The 17,876-nt window shown below is 50.2% G+C and overlaps 1 protein-coding gene across 1 annotated transcript in view; it reads left to right on the top strand.

The window, feature by feature from the left end:
• Stx8 (syntaxin 8) overlaps window positions 1-15,957 on the top strand; it is a 245,541-nt gene extending 229,584 nt beyond the window's left edge. Inside the window, exon 8 of the mRNA XM_038326921.2 lies at window positions 15,786-15,957. Coding sequence (XP_038182849.1) covers window positions 15,786-15,853 — 68 coding nt within the window. The 3' untranslated portion in view covers window positions 15,854-15,957. The remainder of the gene's footprint in view (window positions 1-15,785) is intronic.
• The last annotated feature ends 1,919 nt before the right edge of the window (window positions 15,958-17,876 follow it).

The raw sequence follows: 17,876 nt of genomic DNA, 5'->3' as shown, positions 1-17,876 counted from the left end.
GTGCCGTAGGCCCCGGAAACTGACAAAAGGTGCCCTTGGAGTGGTCCCAGAACGTAGCCCTGCAGCTACCACGAGTAGCCATGTAAACATGGGCCTGCTCCATGAGGCTTGGATTTCCTTGTCCAAGTCCCACCCCAGCAGGAGCAGAATCCTCGGCAGAGAGCCCTCTGGCTGTGTGTGGCCTGGCACAGCCCTCCCTGGCAGTGGGAGAAGTCCCTGCTCTGGGTGGGGACTGGAGCCAGACCTGGGGACCAGGTTGTCCTAAACATGCTCTATGCTTCCTCACTCTCCCTCGCTGAGAGCCAGGGGGACATTAATGAGCAGTGACAGCAGCTTCAGGAGGGGAGGGGCCTTTGGTCCCCCTCTGTTTGGAGAAGATGACCTTTGGGACTCAGCAAGGAGAGCTGGGCTCACTTGCTTTTCTTTGAGGCGCTCAGAGTGCTTCCCACGTATCTCATTTATCGTCATGACACCCCCAAGAGGTAAGCTCGTTTGAGGTCTATACAAAGTTATGATTATGCCTGTGGATTCCAGTTCCTGACTTCATGTCATCCTAAACCCCAGGCTCATCCCATCTCGCTTTTCTGAACAATAACGGAACCCTTTGGGTAATGAAACATCTCAGGCTCAAGCCTCGCCAAGGGTGACCCCCTCCTTTCCTTTTTTTTTTTTTTTTGTGTGTGTGTGTGTGTTGTTAAGGTTGATTTATTGTTTAGCATTCTAGCCAGGCTCGATAGATGTTCAGAATATTATAAATAATGTGGATTGAAAGATTGTGCTGAAATGTTTATTACATTCTTAGAAAGAGAGCAAGGACCGGCTCGCGGAGTGTGGCAGTGGGAAGGAGGGGTGCGAAGGAAGGAAATGCAAAGCTCTAGCATGTCTCAGTGTGCCCATAAAGAGTGCTCAGAGGGGACAGAACTTAGGTTGCACTCCCACTATCAAGAATGCAGCCTGTTCTGGGGGGTACAGGCAATACGTGTGAAGAATGTGGGGACCATGAGGAACTAATCATTGGGGGACACTCCCTCTCCCGTTTCCTAACCACACTACTCAAGAAGACATCCACTCACAGGGCCTGCGTGCACGCCTTCTGACTAGCTCGTGCTGGGGGGCAGCTGTGGGTGTCCTCTGGAGTGGCAGCAATGGTGGCTAGTTCCACCAGAGTGAAAAGGGCGCTCCTCCCTTGACTAGTGTACATTTAGAGTCCGCAATGTGTCCTTTAAGGGCTTGAAAAATGGGAACCCATTACGAGGAACCTTGGTCCAGCTGTCATGTTGGGGACTGAAGCCAGCCTACCCTCTTCTGTCTAAGCCTCATCTCTGCCCTTCCTCTTTTAGGCCCCACCTTCTGCTCTGTGAGGAACAAGAGTAGAGACTCTGGGCAGACAAGACATGGCTCCCAATGTCAGATGGAAAGTCTGGCAGTCTGGTGGACATGCTTCTGGGAGTCCCTTTGTTGTGAACAGGAGCAGTCCTTTGTCCCCACCAGCTGCTGCAGTGGGCCCTGCCGGCCTCCTCAGGAGGAAATGAAGCTAGGGGAATGAATGTTGTGGGGGTTGACTCGTGTCAGTTTTGTGTGTCAGATGCATTTTTTTGGTGTGTGTCAAATGTGTATCCCATTTCCCATGAGGCTTTTTCATGAACCATTGGAGACTGGGTACTGGTGTCACCACTGGCAGGAGGGACCTTCCTACTACCCAGGGCCCTGCCTAGTTACCATCTAGTGCCCCAAGAACACAGACCTTCCTTTCATGCTGGTGGGTATTTTGTTGTCAGCTTTTGATCCAAATCTCTGAACCAGCAGTTCTCAAACCTCAACACTAGGAGAAACATTGCAGACACTGACCCCTGGGTGTGGCCAGAGGGGCCTGGCCCCATTACACTGAGCAAAGCCCCTTTAGCATAAACTCTTCCATTGCAGGTAATTTTCAGTAACTTTTTTCTCAAGGATGTCTTCAAAGAAAGGATGGTGAAAAGGTTCAGGGAAGAGATAAACTGTGAAGTGGGGTGGTCCAGTTCAGTACAGAGAAGGGTCTGATGGTTGGAAACCCCGAGTTCACGTCATCTCAGGAAGAAACCCACGGGCAGCTGCTGCAGCCTTCCATTTTACTGAAAGCTTGGCCCAGTCATTGACTTGAAAGTAAGAAAAGACTATGCCCGCCTAGAATTTCACACCTAGGTCGCTAGTCACAAATGTGGAACATACTGATTTTGAATTTGGAAATTAATTTAGCCACTTTGTAGTTCCTCAAAAACAGAACTTCTCAATTACCATGATGACTTCTCTGTCCATAATTCAATTGTTTATTCATCCATTTATTGAACATGTGTTTATGGAGCAGTTACTCTGTCCCGGGTACTGTTTGGTAACTGCCACTGAGCCAGTCACTGGGAGTCTAATAAGTCAGTCACTGACTTCTAATATTCCAGAAAGTGAATCTAAGTTATGAACTTGTGCCCATTCAACCAAACCAAAGATAAATGCTGAATGTATGTTCATGCACTGTAAAATGACATTTTAGTCAATGATAGACCAAATGTATGACCTAGTCCCCAAAGAGTTTATCGTGTACTAGAGTGATATAGCCATGTTTTGTCTGTGCAAATGCACTATATAATATTCACCCGGTGACTCACTGACGGGGTCACACGAAAGCCTCATTAAGGGTTACAGGATGGGATCATAGGACCTCTGTACATAGGTGGTAAGAGGCAGGACACAGTCACAGAAAAGCATGGCCTGCTATCTCAAAGAGTTCACAGACGGAGAAATGAAGTTAGTTTTTTGCAGCATATACATTTCTCTGCACAGAAGCATAGGAAAGGCCGGCCTAAGATGCTGCGAGCTTGGGGGAGGAGTCTGTAGGGAGAAAGTGTTCTTGAGCTGGCGCTGTGCCATCCCTGGGTATATGGAAGCTGGGAGAGGTTCTGAGCAGTGTAAAGAGCCATGCTAGGCCTAGAGGTGCAAGCGAGCATTCCCAGAGGTGCAAGCGAGCATGGCATATTGAGAGTGGGAGGCCGAGGTAGAAACCTGATCGTTGGGGGGATGTGTAGCGACTCACCTTCTTAGTGCTCTATGAACTGACATCTGACATAGCTGACAGAGCAGCTTTAACGTAAGCCAGCAGATATTTCAAACCCCGATCTCACATTCTGGATCTTCTACTTTTCTTCCCAGACGAGCAGATAAGCTCAAGGTGATGGCACCACCTTAACATTAGTCTCCAGTGCCTTTCGTTCTTGGTGCAAACAGCATGCCCTTGGAAGGCAGATATCTGTATTTTTTCCATGTCACATGACAGACACACACTTGGTCATGTGTCCTTTACCAATGTGACCTTTGATGTAACCATACATTTCTGACCTATTCAGCCCTTATGCATCAAATGTCTACATTTATTTGTTTAACCAGTGTTAGGGACCAAATCCAAGGTCTCGCACATGCTAAGCACATGTATCATCAGGAACCTGCAGCCCCACACACCAAACCTCTTAAGCAGAGAGAGGAAAAGATTCCCACCTTGCCAGGCCCTCTGAAGTGGCCCAAGCCTTACTCTGTGCTGTTCCACAAACATAGCTGTTCCCTGTCTTCCAGCTCTGATCCAGTGTATCCTTCCTCCTTAAATATCCTCTTTCCTGGCAGAATCTCTGTTCAAGAGTTTAATCATATTCTAGCACTTAGGACCTGGTATCCTCTCTGTGTTTCTAGAAGGTTCAATAGAAACACTGTCCAGTCTGCTCATAATGTTTACCTGAGGCATGTGTCTCAGACCACAAAGGTGACTGAGGGTCCCCAGTTCTAGCTCGGAGGTTTCACTTCGCATTTGCTGCTAGAATATCATTAAAAGCTTCCCTGCACAGAGGGCAAATTTTAGGGGTCTTAGATGGCATGCTGTTCATAGGAGGATGTCTTTGGGAGTAGTGGGGGTAGTGGAGAGTGTTTGAGGGTGGTAGGAATGGAGGTGGCCTCATTGCACGTCCCCCATGAAGAATGGACAGGTTCCTTCACTCTGTAGTGTGAGAGGCCTGTAGTCACACGGCATGCTGGTGGGAGAGCCCTGCACCCTGGCTGTCCTGTTGCTCCTGTGATTCCCTACACTGGCCTGTAAGCGCGAATGCTGCTGTGGATAAAAGACCATTTTCCCAGGAGCCGGTGTAGAACACAGTTGAAATGTCTTCTTCTCCCGCACCCGTCGTGCTGGGTCCCACAGCTCACGAAGCTTATAGCCTTCATCCTGCTAATGAAGACTTGGCCAGGTGCAGATGTCACTTCATTCATGCCACCAAGCTTCTCACTGTGGCGTTAACATTAAAGCTGTGTTCCAAATCCTAGGGAGAAGAGACCTCGGGGCACTGTGCAGACACATGTCCCTTTTCGTTAAAGTTATTTTTCCTGTTGCCGGCATGAGATGCCTAACAGGAAGCAGCCTAAGGAAAAAGGATTTATTGTGGCTCATAGTTGAGAGGCTGCAGTCCACATCAGGACAGTTCAGGAAGTGGAGGAAAGGGAGTGCCCACACTTACCCGACTTCCTCTTTTCCTGTGGCCCATAGGATACTGCTACCCATTTCTGGGTGGGTCTTCCCATTAACCACCCCTGCCTCCCACCCATGGTAATCATTTCTGGAAATGCTCAGAGACATGGATTTCTGTTTCCTAAGTGTAGAATCCAGTCATGAGGATGAAGATTTAACTTTATACTCCCATAGACCAGATATGAATTCCACTGTATCTCCAGGCTTTTTGTTTACTCACCTCTGTACACACGCTGAGTGTTGGGGGATTTTGTGAACATACATTTTGGACTCTTTTTTCATAGTAGAGCCGAGGAAGCTTGAGAGAAATTGAGTAAGTTTTCAAGAAAAGCCTGGCAGTGAACTCTGGCTTTGCTGAGAGTGGTCAGGCCCACAGACAGGAGGCTGACTGACCAGAACTTGTCAGGGCGGGGGGGGGGGACTCATCTCTCCTGCTGCCTGGGTGCAAAGAGGGAGCCCTGGCATCGTGCACATGTGCACCTGTCATGGGCCTTTCATCCTGCTGCACCTGTGGGCCGTGTACCATGCATGAAGGTAACAGATGAGAGAGCTTGGTCAGCCTCATGATGAAGGTAACAGACGAGAGAGCTCAGATGGCCTGATGGTGACCAGTTGAAAACTACAGTGACCTTTTGAGTTTTTCTCCTTCCATGATGGCAACAAGTCACGGCCACAACAAGTAGTTATGACTTACATTCTAGTTACTTGAGAAAAGGTTAGGTTCTTAACATGAAAGATGTCTGGCTTCTCTCTTACCAGCCTTTGCTTTTCTTTTCTCCCATAGCCCTTAACAGTTGTCTTTCTTATGTCCTCGCCACCATGGCCCATGGTTCCCTGTGTAACTCATGTCACGTTGGAGGCCAGAGGACCGCAGAGACTGGGTGGGGCAGATGTGGCCTTCAGGATGACAGTGTCTCTCACCTGAAGCTCTGGAAATGGTGCTAGCAATTCCAGCATTCCCAGAAGTGCTTTCGCCCCTGATCTTCCTAACATAAGGTGACATCTTGCAGCTCTTATTTCATCTCACTTCTGCAGCCTCAACCTGGCGTCCTCTCAGTTTCGGAGACCAGCTGGTGGCCACACCACAGCCCAGCTCTCCGCCTGTGCTGTGGTGAAGCAAAACAGCTCCTAATAAAAGCAGCCATCAACTGAAGTCTAGCTTTCATTTAGGTGCAGAACACTTGAAGTGGCTCACTTGATGGATAGCAGCTACACCAGCAACAGCACACCACTTCCTGATTCATATGAGATCCCATGGCCCCCACAGACCAAGTGGGAACCAGCGCCCTGCCTGACTCCTCGCATCCTGGAAAGTGCTGGGACCCATTGAGGAGGCCTTACTCTCCAACTCTCCCTTTGGCGCATTCTATAATAAGTTCCCTGTCTGCTTCCAGTTGTCATTACATCACCCTTCATTCCAAGAGACTCTCGTAATGTGTTCTTTCTAAGCTTCCATGCTGTTAACGTTTAAGGTTGGAAATTTCCTGATGCCATGTGGAAAGGCACCCCGAGTTACCTGCGGAATGCTCCCACGCCTTGCTGTTGGATGGGTAATTTCTAAAAAGTATTAGCATTTCCTCCCCATGTGCCCCTCAGACCTGAAGAGAGGAGACGTGGCTCTGAGCGGCCACCTAGATCCTCACTAGGAAGAAAGAAGCTACTTTTCTCCCTGGCTCTCAGCAGCTTCTGCCTCATCAAGTTATCTACTTGTCTTTGTGGCCTCACTTTCCCGGCCTCCCCTGCCAAGTCATGAGGCAGCAGTTTGCTGGGCTGCGCTATCCATTGCTGTAGGTCCCAGATACAGACTTTCAGACTCGCAGTGCAGCTTTTGCCTCCCTAGCCATGTCAGGAGTGAGGCCCTTTATCATGTGTTTATTTGAACCTTTATTGAGAAGCTCAGGCATATACAAGGTGCAGATAGAGCTCCCAGCACTAATGAAGTAAATGGATATGGTCCTTGCTAAAAGCACAGTAATGGCAGGAACCTCATGCAGTTGCTTGGGATCTACCTGAACCAGACACTCAGGGGTCCCCGTGCATGGATGCCTTGGAGGAGGAGGGATCTAAGCAATTAATCTGCTCCTCCAGCACTTTCTTGTTGGCCTCACTTACAGAGGCTGATCTGTAATGCCCTGATACTTACTCCAAGCACCTATTGCTTCAGAACTGGAGTGTATCTTTTTTACATCTCGACTTTTCCAAACAGCATCTACAGCATCGATTAGAGAACACTTACATCATAGGATGTGTGGCTGAAAGAAAAGGAGTTGGTGGTGGGGAAGGTGCCACTGTCCTTGTAGTTTCCGTTTGGAACCAGATGCATTCAGAGTCAGGAGATGCAGCCCAAGGACTCCATCGTGTCAGCTGGGTGAAGAAGATACAAGGCCACTAGGCCAACTCTTACGTGCTGCTGCCCTGGGGTCTGGAGCTCAGGGACTCCCCATGGATCTCGGAGCCTTTGACCCCCTGCCCAGGTGCTTTGCTTTTAACCACTGATGGGTGGGTGACAACGCTGTGCTTCTGCCCTGAGTTAGGACATCAGCAACAGAGCCCTTGGGCCACCTTACCAGGTGTCCCTAATTAATGCCAGGTGGCCCGATGTTGATGTCGTCTAAGCAGGACAAACGAAGGAGTTTGTTACAGTGAATCTATAACCTGGCCGGAACCATCCAGAAATCTTTTGACACACAGTCCAGAGGGAATTGTCAAAACAAGATATCTGTAACAGTGTTCCTGCCCGGCTTTTCCAAGACAGTTGAATTCCTGCCAGACAGATTTGCATTCCCGGGGGTAACACGCAGCACGGCCAGGGGATGTTTCTTTGCAGTATTGATGCGCCAGAGAATAGACTTTAAATTATTGCCCTGACAACTCCTCACGTGCTGCTTTTGATTGCCGATATGAAGGATTATCTATTTGCAATTGGATTCTGCTGTTGAGCTGCGGTGAGTCCGTGCCGAGCGTCTTTCAGAGGCAGGAAGTGAACAATGCTTTAAGAACACAGATAGGGCCTAGAAACATCAGCACTTTCCACACAGGAAGCATCTATAACAACCATGTTTTGCTTACTCCCTCTAGGGGAACACTATCATTGCAAAGTTTGCTTCCTTTTGGGAGGTGGGTAGGATTGGGATTGGTTTCTTCAGGAGTCTATTGGTTTCCTGTTGCCCTCCTGAGACTGGCAGACCCCTAAAGAGTCTTGGCATGTAGTAGACACTCAGTGACCATTTGTTGTTAGGTTCTGATATGGATACATGGCACTCTCCTAGGTAAATCCTTTCTAGGGTAGTACTTTAAAAATATATACTAAAGACTCATATGTAGCCCAAGATAACCTCACATTCATGACCCTTCTGCCTCAACCTCCCCAATGCAGTGTTGGCATTACAAGCATGTGCCATCACATCTGGCTTCTGCAGCCTCCCTAATGTAGTGTTAGCATCACGAGCATGTGCCATCAATCACATCTGGCTTCTGGCAGTGCTCTTGTGCCACACTGGGACCACTTAACCAAGTCTCACCTTTTGTGACCTGATTTGTCCAGTGAGGCGAGTTCACACACAGGGTCTCTGTTGACCAACTGCTGGCTAGTTCATGGACCAGGGCCCTGACTGCTGCTCCACAGCTTACCTGATACCTGATGCTGGGCCAAGCGCTGTCCCTGGATCCAGAGAGCCTGCCCTAAGCTGTTAGGCTGCCCTCCAGCTTCTTGGCCCCACCTCCTTCACTGTCTTAATTCCTTTTAATTTCCTGTTTCTAGGCCAGTTCTCCTTCCCCCTCCCCCACTTCAGGTGGCCTCCTTGCTTCCCACTTCCTGCTGAGAGCAGTTGCTCCCTCTGGCCCCCAGATGTGTCTCCATAACTGCTGTCACCTCTTTACCTTCTGCTTCCCTGTTGCTAGGGCTTTCTGTACTGTTGTCAACGCGGCTGCCAGGCTACTTGTGATGCCAGCACTAGGGGCTTCTCTCAGGTGGGTCTGGGCCTTCAGAAGAGAGGGCAAGGTGTCTCTGTCTAGCCCAGATGCCCCTGGGTCATGCTGGCCTGGCCTTTCTAAAGAACCATCTGGGGAATGACCACGCTTCTTGCCTTCAGGGGGCTGCCGCTTTTCTGAAAGCCAAGTCACCATTAGTTGGCACCAACAGTGTGCCAGACCCTGGATCCCAGCAAAACCACATGCAGCCTGGGACATAAGTGCGCATCCCTCTTGATCCCGAGGAAGCTGTGTGTATACAGGGGACTGGGCAGTTTGCCTGCAGAGGCTGCAGAGGGACCAGGGGGACATCTGCAGGCTGTCTTCTTGCCTCTGCATAACTCTCCCCAGTCAGTATTGTCACCTAAAGGCAAGGCCTGTTTGTTACCTTCACTCAGCACAGCACCAAAATAAAGCGAAGATTAAATGCTGTTTAATCCCCGTGTTTCTGTTTTCAATCAGAACCAAAACAAAGGTAGGTCCTATATGCTGACCAAATTTTTGCCTTGCCGTGTGGTCCTTTGAGGAGCCATATTGTCACTCACATGTCCCAAGCCATGTCGTGCCTCATTCCCAGGACTCGAATGACCAGTCTAAGCTGCCCTCTCCTGTTGACTGAGCCCAGCTCCATGACACACTCACCCAGAGATTTGGGGCTTCTGCCCAAAGCCAGCTCTGCCTGCTGGGCAGCGAGCAACCTTCAAGGGGCTCCCTTAGGAAGCTTCCAGCAATGGTTGCCCTGTGGAGGGAGTAGCAGGATTTAGACACTGTGAAATAGTGTTTTCTCTTTAGACAAGGTTTCACTGTACAGCCCTAGCTGACCTGGAACTCACTATGTAGACCAAGCTGGCCTTGATTTTATAGAGACCTGCCTGTCCCTGCCTCCCAGGTGCTGGGATTAAAGGCAAGGGTACATTTACTTATTGTTCTTACATGTGACTTCTGGTCTCCTTGTGTGGCTGTTGTCATTCTCAGTGTCCCTGGTGTTAGTAATTCTCCTGTTTATACCCAAACAACCACAACTCCCAGGCTTCCTAGTCCACGGCCTCCTCCCTATACCTCCTCCCCAATTGCCCATGGGCTAACAGTCCCCTTTCAGTGTATTCTAACCTTTTCCTTCTCCTGTTGTGACTCCATCCTCTGCCTGTGCCCCAGCTCTGACCTCCACTTCCTCGGAGGCTTTTACAGTTCAGCTTCTCACAGTTTGTCTCACCTGGCATCCACTTGGCTGAGCTCTGCCTGCCTTTGACTCCAGCAGGCATCAACCAGCACAGCTGCCCTTCCTGCAGCTAATAACCGAGGCGGATGCTGCCAGATATTCCACTGTGAACTTCCAACCTTTCCTGGACGCCATCATCGTGGCACGGCCCAGCTAGAACTGGGCTCTGTTTCTACCAAATGCCACCCAGGTGTTCCTCTGCCTTTGCTCCTCTTCCTTGGAATGAGTGACATGTTACTCTGCTGTGACCCTGACACAGGCAGTCTTGCGGGACGTTCAGAGACATGGAGCATCTCCCATACATTGTTCATGGCAGTGGGTAGACAGGAATGCCCACTGTTTTCAGCAAAGCTGTCATTTACTGAGAACCGGTTATGTTCCGGAAACTCCATGTCCTTCTGATCAGATCCTCATAACGTGGCTGTGATGCCGGTGCCTTCAGCCTCATTTTACAAATGGTACCAAACTCAGAGTTGAGACAGTTTCCTCGGGCATCTTAGCTACTTAGTGGTAGACCTGAAGTCCTGTGTCCCTGATTATAAAACCAGTGTCCCTCTGCCCCATCAGACTGCACTAATCTTTCTTCTCAGAGGAGATCCTATGACCTGGGTGGGGGGCGGGGCGTGGAGATCCATAACATAAGACGGTTAAAGGGCTGTCCTTCCTCAGCAGTGGCCTCGTATAGATGCGGCTTTGTAGATGTTTCTTGGTCTCGAGGAGAGGCGGATATGTGGGGCTGAGCAGCCTTCATGGAAGACATGAAGTCAGTTGAGAGCAGAAGAAAGCGATGGGTAGGAAGGGCAGGTAGAGACCGTGGTGCCCATGGGGACGATGGAGGGTAAGCTGAGAGATAACTCAGTTGGTAAAACCTCACAAGCACAAGAATGTGAGTTAGATCCCAAAGAATGCATGCCTGTGATCATACCATCTGGGAGAAGGGTGCTCAGGAAAGGCAACTGAATCCCAGGGGCTCATAGGTAGGCTCAAAGGCCAACTGGCCTAGCGTATCTGATCAGTCCCATGCCAGCAAGAAACCTCGTCTCAAGAAATGAAAGTGGCTAGCTCAGGAAGAATGACACCTGAAGTCGTCCTCTGACCTACACACATGTACTGGCATGTACATTAACAGGCGCACGTCCTGAAGATGGAGAATGATCCTGCCCTATCTGAAACAAAGGAAAGCTCAGAGTGATGGTTTGGCCATCAGACAAGACAAAACCAAACTCGGGGAAGTGTTTGCCTTTTGCCCGGTGTTCTAATGAAAACATTACTGGAGGCAATTAACAGTGCACCTGTGGCATCATCAAGAACGATGAGACCAGGGCAGGGAGGTGCGGTTCTGTGCTGCCCACCCGTGTCTGGCTCCCTGGCCCACTGAGCTGTGGGGCTGGTTGGGAAAAAACTGTGGTGTCCACACCATGAACAGGGTAGGTGCATAGTCTGCATCCGCGTGGGCTGCCTTTCCAGCTGTCGATTAATCCAAACAGCAAAAAGCAAACACATTCACCTTCCCCCCACGGTCTTCTCTTTTCTTGGCTTATTTACCTAGTATTGGGATTCAAGGGGACATTTACATGAACTTTTGAAAACAAATATTCCAGGTCTGTCTTTTGTCCTGCTCAATCCTCACCTTGGCTCAGGAGTCTGCTGCCAAAATAAAATAAAATATTTTTTAAAATCCATGTTTGAACTGCAAGAACCAACTGGTTAATACTTAAGCAAATGTCACCTTTGACAGTGCAACTGTGGGGGGGGGGGGGGCTCGTGTACTGCAGGCGTTGATCATGGGTGTCCCGTCTTCACAGGTGCGTGGCTGTGCGGGGCTGTGCAGGGCTGGCCTGCTGACCCGACTCTTTACAGTGTGGCACACAAAGCAGGTTCAAAACAAGTATCAGGGCGTCCGGATGGCTTTCCTTGGGACAAGCCTGGATTATAAAGACCTTCTGGACAGGGTGCCTTGCCTTTCCCTGCTGCCTCCCAACTCCACACCTCTCCCCCATCCGGTGTGTTTCCCTCCCACACTACCCTACAACTCCAGGGTAAAATGGCTGCCATTCCCTAGAAAAGCTGGCTTCCATATCTTCTGTTTCTTCTCACCCATGCAGTTAGCATGCTTTTAGCATGCAGTGAGTGAGCACAAAGAGCAGTTACCTGCTCTTGGCCACGGCAGGGATGTTGGCAACACAAGCCGTCAACTCATTGGTTTCCGTGTTTTACTGGAAAAAGCACGGGCCATTAACTCAGATGAACAATCTTCAGAAGACATGCCCTGTTCCAAAGCCACACCGTGATTGTCCCTTCCCAGTCTGAAAGGGACTTTTGTTTTCTTACATCTTTTTAAATTGCCACGTGCAGGACTTGTAAATATCCTAAGCATTGGGTATTCATCTGGTAAACTGACCAAAGGAAATGGACAGTTTTTTCCCTCGCTCTTGTAACCCTTGGCACCTTGTGACTGCCCCCGAAAGGGACTCTGGGAGCAAACATCTGCCTGGCCGAGTGCCTGCAGTGCCGGGGCAGGAGCCGAGTGAAATGCAGAGGAAGCAGGAGCCTCACAGGTGTTCTGAGCCGGGCTGGGCCCCGAATCCCGAATGCTCATTGTTTAGAAGTTGGCAGGCTCCCAGGAGTTCCCCTGTCAGTTCTGTTCTGAAATGTCAAACATTTCCTTAGCTGGGGATGGATGGTGAGACCCCTGAGGCCTGAGCACTGTTAGGAGGGGGAAAAAAACCAAACCAATTTCTGTCTTTGACACTTGATTCAGTATGTTCAGATTGTTTCAGAGGTCATCCTGCAAGCCTAGACCCACTTTCCGTGTCAGAAATTGGGGGCTCTGGTCTGCCTCTGTCAAGCTCGCTGGTTATGTGGCGGTGCCTCATCTTCCAGTGACTCTTATTTGCAAGTTTACAGACAAGCTGGACCAGGGACACTGCTGGTCACAGGGGCAGGTGAAGGTGCAGACGGAAGCAGGCTGGCTGAGAACTGGGCCTTGTTAAAGCCCGGGGCTCATGACAGTCCGTGTTCCTGGCTGTGTGTGTGTTTAAAATTTTCCACCATAAAAAGTAGAGCGAGGGTGCAAAGAGAAGATGAAGAAATCGTATCTTAGCTCTTCAGCCCCAAGAGTCCAGGCCTCTCTGCCTGGTGTACCCTGTGTTCTGCTGGGTGTTAGGACCTCTGGGTGAGCAGCCATGAGAAGGGGTTGAGAGCATAAGCTGAGAGCAGACCCATCTGGAGTCTCACGCAGCCTCCCAGAACCTCTGCTCCCTTGGATATAGAACAGAGAGGCGAATGACTAATTATGGAGCCGTGAGCCAGGTAATACACCCGTGTTATGGAGCCCCAAACCTGGTGATTAGCAGGGCTGAGCTCTGGTGCCTTTGAAAGGATGCACTTCCGGGACATCTCCCGGTGCTGGAGTTGTGGTCTCACTTTGAGACATGGTTGTGGTGATAAGGTCCCTAAGTCAAGTCTCCTTGGCCCAAAGGGTCCCAAAGCTGTAGCTGGCCTGTGCCTATCACTGTTTATTGTCACCTAGAAATGGCTTCCTTGATCCACTCAAGTGCTGTGTTTACTTAAGCCTGTTGAAATGACCTCTCAAAGGGCCTGTGTTTGCCTGAAATGGCTTAAAATATAAAAGTCTTATTTATCTTTGCTGTTGAAGTTCCCTTTTCACCTTTGGACAAGCGCCGACTTTATCACGTGCGATCATGCGATCAACTTACTATCTATGGTGTCAAAAAGGAAGCACGCTTCCTTCTTGTGCAGGTGTACATACATTTGTGTGTGTGCCTGAATGTGTGTGTGCACATGTGTGTATGTGTGTTCCCCATCATGATGCTACTGAGGTATCTAACCCAGTTTTTGTGATAGACACGTCAGCATCTTTAAAGACAACACTATATTGATAATAGTTCTCATAGGCCCCACCCCTTCCGCTGAAACTAACTGTCCCCTTCAGACCTCTAGAACCCAAGAAACTGTCTCTGGGCCCGTGATATTTGTTGGTTGGTATGGACCACTTCTGAGTTTCCTATTTGACACATTTCCCAGCTTCCTCCTCCCTCTCCACCACCCCTCGTGTCTTACTGTCTGCTTCTTCATTTGTTACATTTATACGGTGCCTCTGTGTGCCAGCTCTGTATTGGTAAAGGGAAAGGAGCAGTCTCTTCTGTAACACCCACCTTCCAGGGAGGGGACAGATAAGAGCTAGCACCTCAAAAGTGATGCTCCTAAGTCCTACCTAGAGATGTGAAGCTGTAGAAGGCACCGGTGCTGGCAGGTCACCAAGGAGATCACCAGGAAGTGACCCCAGTGCCGACAGAGAACCAGCAGGCAGGTGTGGCTGTTGAAGTGAAGGAGGCCAGGTGGCTGCAGCTCGGAGGGGCTGCAGGATCCGCAGAGTCCTATCGTGCCTAGCCTTCTAGGCTAGAGTCACAGGACCTCAGTTGGAATGACTGGCGAGCTTTGAGCACAGGCAACCAGACTGAATTCACATTCCAAAAAGATGGCCCTGTCAGCTTGGTGGGGACCTGGCTGAGTCTGGAGCAAGGCAGGCTTAGTCTGGTATTGCACTGTTCCAGATCAGCTGGGGGCTCAAGGCCTCTTCCTGTAGTTGCATAAAACTGAAATCCATGGATGTTTCTGCCTTGAAAATCAGTTCTCTTTCTGTATTCCTTCCTACCCATTGATTATTCCACCATTTTCATCGTTACCACGGCGATCTACCACCGCCAATCGCAGCCTCTGGAGTCTCGCCACTGGGAGCCTGCCTGAGCTGGAGTGGCCATGCCCCTCTCTGGCTTGTCTACATATTTCCCCCAAACCAGCCCCTCTTCCCAGGTGAACTCCAGGCCTTGGAGTCCTAAGACTGTGCCCCATCATGGGCCCTGCTGGCCTGGCCACCGGCATCATGCCCATGTCTTTTCCCTCTCCTGATACTGCCTGGTGTAGCCCCTCCCCAGCCAGGAGCAGAATTTCAGTCACAAGCTGCACAGGAAGCAGATGAAGGCAGAGGTGGGACTCTGCCCACAGGGAGCGGTCAGGCTACCGGAAGTGCTTCCCCAGATGGAAATGAATGAAAAGATAACGATCTCCTGAGCCCCTCAAATCGACTGTTAACACATGTGCGCACACCTTCTTACTGCAAATATCTCGTCGACATGGTAGCTGCACAGCGCTCTAGAGCCCGCCTTGAAATGCTGTGCATAGCCAAGTTCACAAGGAAGAGAGAAAGGAACGCCCTAGCTGAAAGACATGAAGACTGACGGCCAGAGTCCAGTACCACAACAGGGGCTGGCAAACTTCTACAAGGGGACAAATAAATAATGTAGGCTTTAGAGGCCACAGACAGCATGTCATAGCTCCTTTCACTTTTTTGGTGACTATTTAAAAATGTCCAAGTGGCCTGGGGGTGCAGCTCATAGTTGGCAGAATGCTTGCCTACTGTGTACAAGACCATGGATTACAATCTCCAGGACCACACAGACCAGATGTGGTGACACACATCTGTAATGCTAATACTTGGAAGGTGGCAACAAGAAGATCAGAAGTTTGAAGTTATTCTTGGCTACAAAGTGAGTTCAAAATCAGCCTGGGATATATGAGATCCTGCTTTAAAAAATAAACTCTCCTAACCATTCATAAGTTGCACAGAAATAGACCACAGCCAAAAGTGACCTATTAACATGAGGCATTGTGCTTTATTGGCGCCTCAGCAGTGTTAAATTGTGTGACAAAGATGACCTTCATCTACAGCCACCATGCTTGTGACCTAAGAGGGATTCAAAAGCTGGAGCTAGGAGCTTGGTGAGCACAGGAGAGCCAAATGCTGAGGCCTGGTCCTGGCCCTCCCAGGATTCTATTCTGTCTTGCAACCAGAACCACTGACGTGGCTCTCAAGGGGGCAGTGGCTGTTTATAGGCCACCCTAGAGCCCCGCCTGCTGTGTCCAGTGACCTAGAAAGCCAGAGCTATGCCCACTGCCCTCTCCAGGTACTTCAAGAGTGTGACGCTTTTTTTCTGGTGTGGCTCATTAAAAGAGGCATTTTCTGCTTCTCTTTTGCAGGGATGATAATGGTGATTTTATTGCTGCTCGTGGCTATTGTGGTCGTTGCAGTGTGGCCAACCAACTGATAGCAATAAAGGGACCGCCCGCTGTGACACCTGCCAGTGATGAGTGAAAGCCCAGCACCTTCTGGTGTACAACACCTGCTCTCAATAAATTTTCCACCGCTCCAGGCTCTTGGTGTCCTTGGCTTCAGCTGAGGAGCAGAGATGAACATCTCTGGAGACCTTTCTAGGGCCACTGGCCCAGTTGACCCCCTTCTCTTCTCTCAGTGATTTGTTGCTAGCCAGAAGTCCCTCAGGTGGTCACCGCCCACAGATGCCAGTGGATGCCAGTCACCCTCTGTGTGCTGGGCATCCTGAGGGATATCATGTTATATGTAGTGTGTAACTTTGGAGGCTGGTTGCATAGGGGAAGTCATGAGCCCATGTGGAAATAAGTGGGTGACCGTGTGCCTGGGTGTCCAGATAGCAGAGCAGAAGTGAGACAAGAGGCACGCAGAAGGTATAGCCACATGGGCATTTCATGTACATAACAGCCACTCTGTCCGCCTGCCATGTTTAATTGCCCACAAAGCTCAGGCTCCTGGCAGTGCTAGAAGAGTTCCTGGACCTTCTTCATATCTGGACGTGCACCCTTTTCCATTGTGCAGTGATGATAAACTCATCCTTCAATGTCGATACCTTCCTATAACAAAATCTGGGTGTGGTGACGCACACTTTAATCTCAGCACTCAAGAGTCAGAGGCAGGTGGCTTCCTGAGTTCGAGGCCAATCCAGGCTTCAGAGAGAAAGAGACAGACAGACAGAGACTGTCTCAAAAAATAACAACAAAAGCCAAAATTGACACCTATCTAAGTAGCCAAAAACCTTTCGAGACTGGACTAGGGAGCAGTCAGATGGAAGCATGGTTAAAAGCAGGAGGAGGTTGCCTTTATCAGCTTTGCAAGTCCAGAACGAGGGCATGTATACACGTATGTCAGAGAGTGAGCCAAAAGTAGAACTGACTGAAAAATACACCAGGCCCGCAGGTAGTTGGGTTCTGCTCAGAAGGGTGCAGAGGCCCAGGCAGCATGCTGTCTCTCCTCTCTGTATGGAAAGCAAGATGGGCAGCTACCCTTCACTTATCACGGTAAAAGGAGGAAGGTTAAGACTAACGCCATAGCGCTTGCCATGGCATCGGCTTCAGTGAGGAGGAGCCGGGCTATGGTAGGGGACTCTGGGCGGAGGAGTCCTGTGACTTTCATTGACAAAGTCTTCTCTGAACAGAGTTGGACACCGGGAAGAAAGCCTCAGTGTCACCTAGAGCAGGCCCTTTCCTAGGACCCTGAGACCAAGGAGGCCAGATGCTCTGGGAGGCCTGGGCTCCAGAAGTCTGGACACCTGCTTGACTCCGACTCACTCCAGAATGCAGGCAGGTTGGACACCTGTGGCAGAGGAAAGGGTCTCTGGGAGCTTCAGGCCAGCAGTGAAACGGTCACCTCAAGACCCCATTGCCTGAGCTCCCAGCTCGACTGACCTACTTACTGGGCCCTGTTGCACCACCAGAGAACAGGAAGTTATGGAAAACAGAGTAAGAAACATACTGCAAACAGCCCCAAGGATTGCCACACTATTTACCAGCTCTGTGGCCATGGGCAGTTCCCTTTCTGTGCCAGTAGCCTCACCTAGAAAAAGGGGACAACTGTGCCCTGCCCCACCGTGCCCCGCAGGGCTGCTGTGAGGAGGTGCGCCCTCAAGCACAACAAGCCACTCTAAGCCCCGGTGGCCAACAGCTTAGGGACCCGAGTACTGCTTTCCACTGTGCAGACTGGAATATAAGCCAGGCAGGGGCGAAGTCGTCTGTTGCCTGGCCAGCGATGCTTGAGTTCCTGAAGGTGTGAAGGCCCTAGGAGCAGACTCAACAAGATGACAGGGCCACGGTATGCCAGGAGGTGGCAAATGGCTGAGAGGGCATGAAGTGTACCATGATGAACAGACTAGAAGGAAAGAAGAGTGGGCTTGTGTCAGGGGCGTGGGATTGGGAAGAAAAGGACTGCAGGCCCACGCTTCCGGATGCAGTGTGCCCTGGGACACATTTGTCAGGGCAGGC

Source organism: Arvicola amphibius, chromosome 4 (genome assembly GCF_903992535.2).
Source record: "Arvicola amphibius chromosome 4, mArvAmp1.2, whole genome shotgun sequence".
Classification (NCBI taxonomy): Eukaryota; Metazoa; Chordata; class Mammalia; order Rodentia; family Cricetidae; genus Arvicola; species Arvicola amphibius.
The sequence above is the reverse complement of the archived record's forward strand: the minus strand, read 5'-3'. Positions and strand labels throughout refer to the sequence as shown.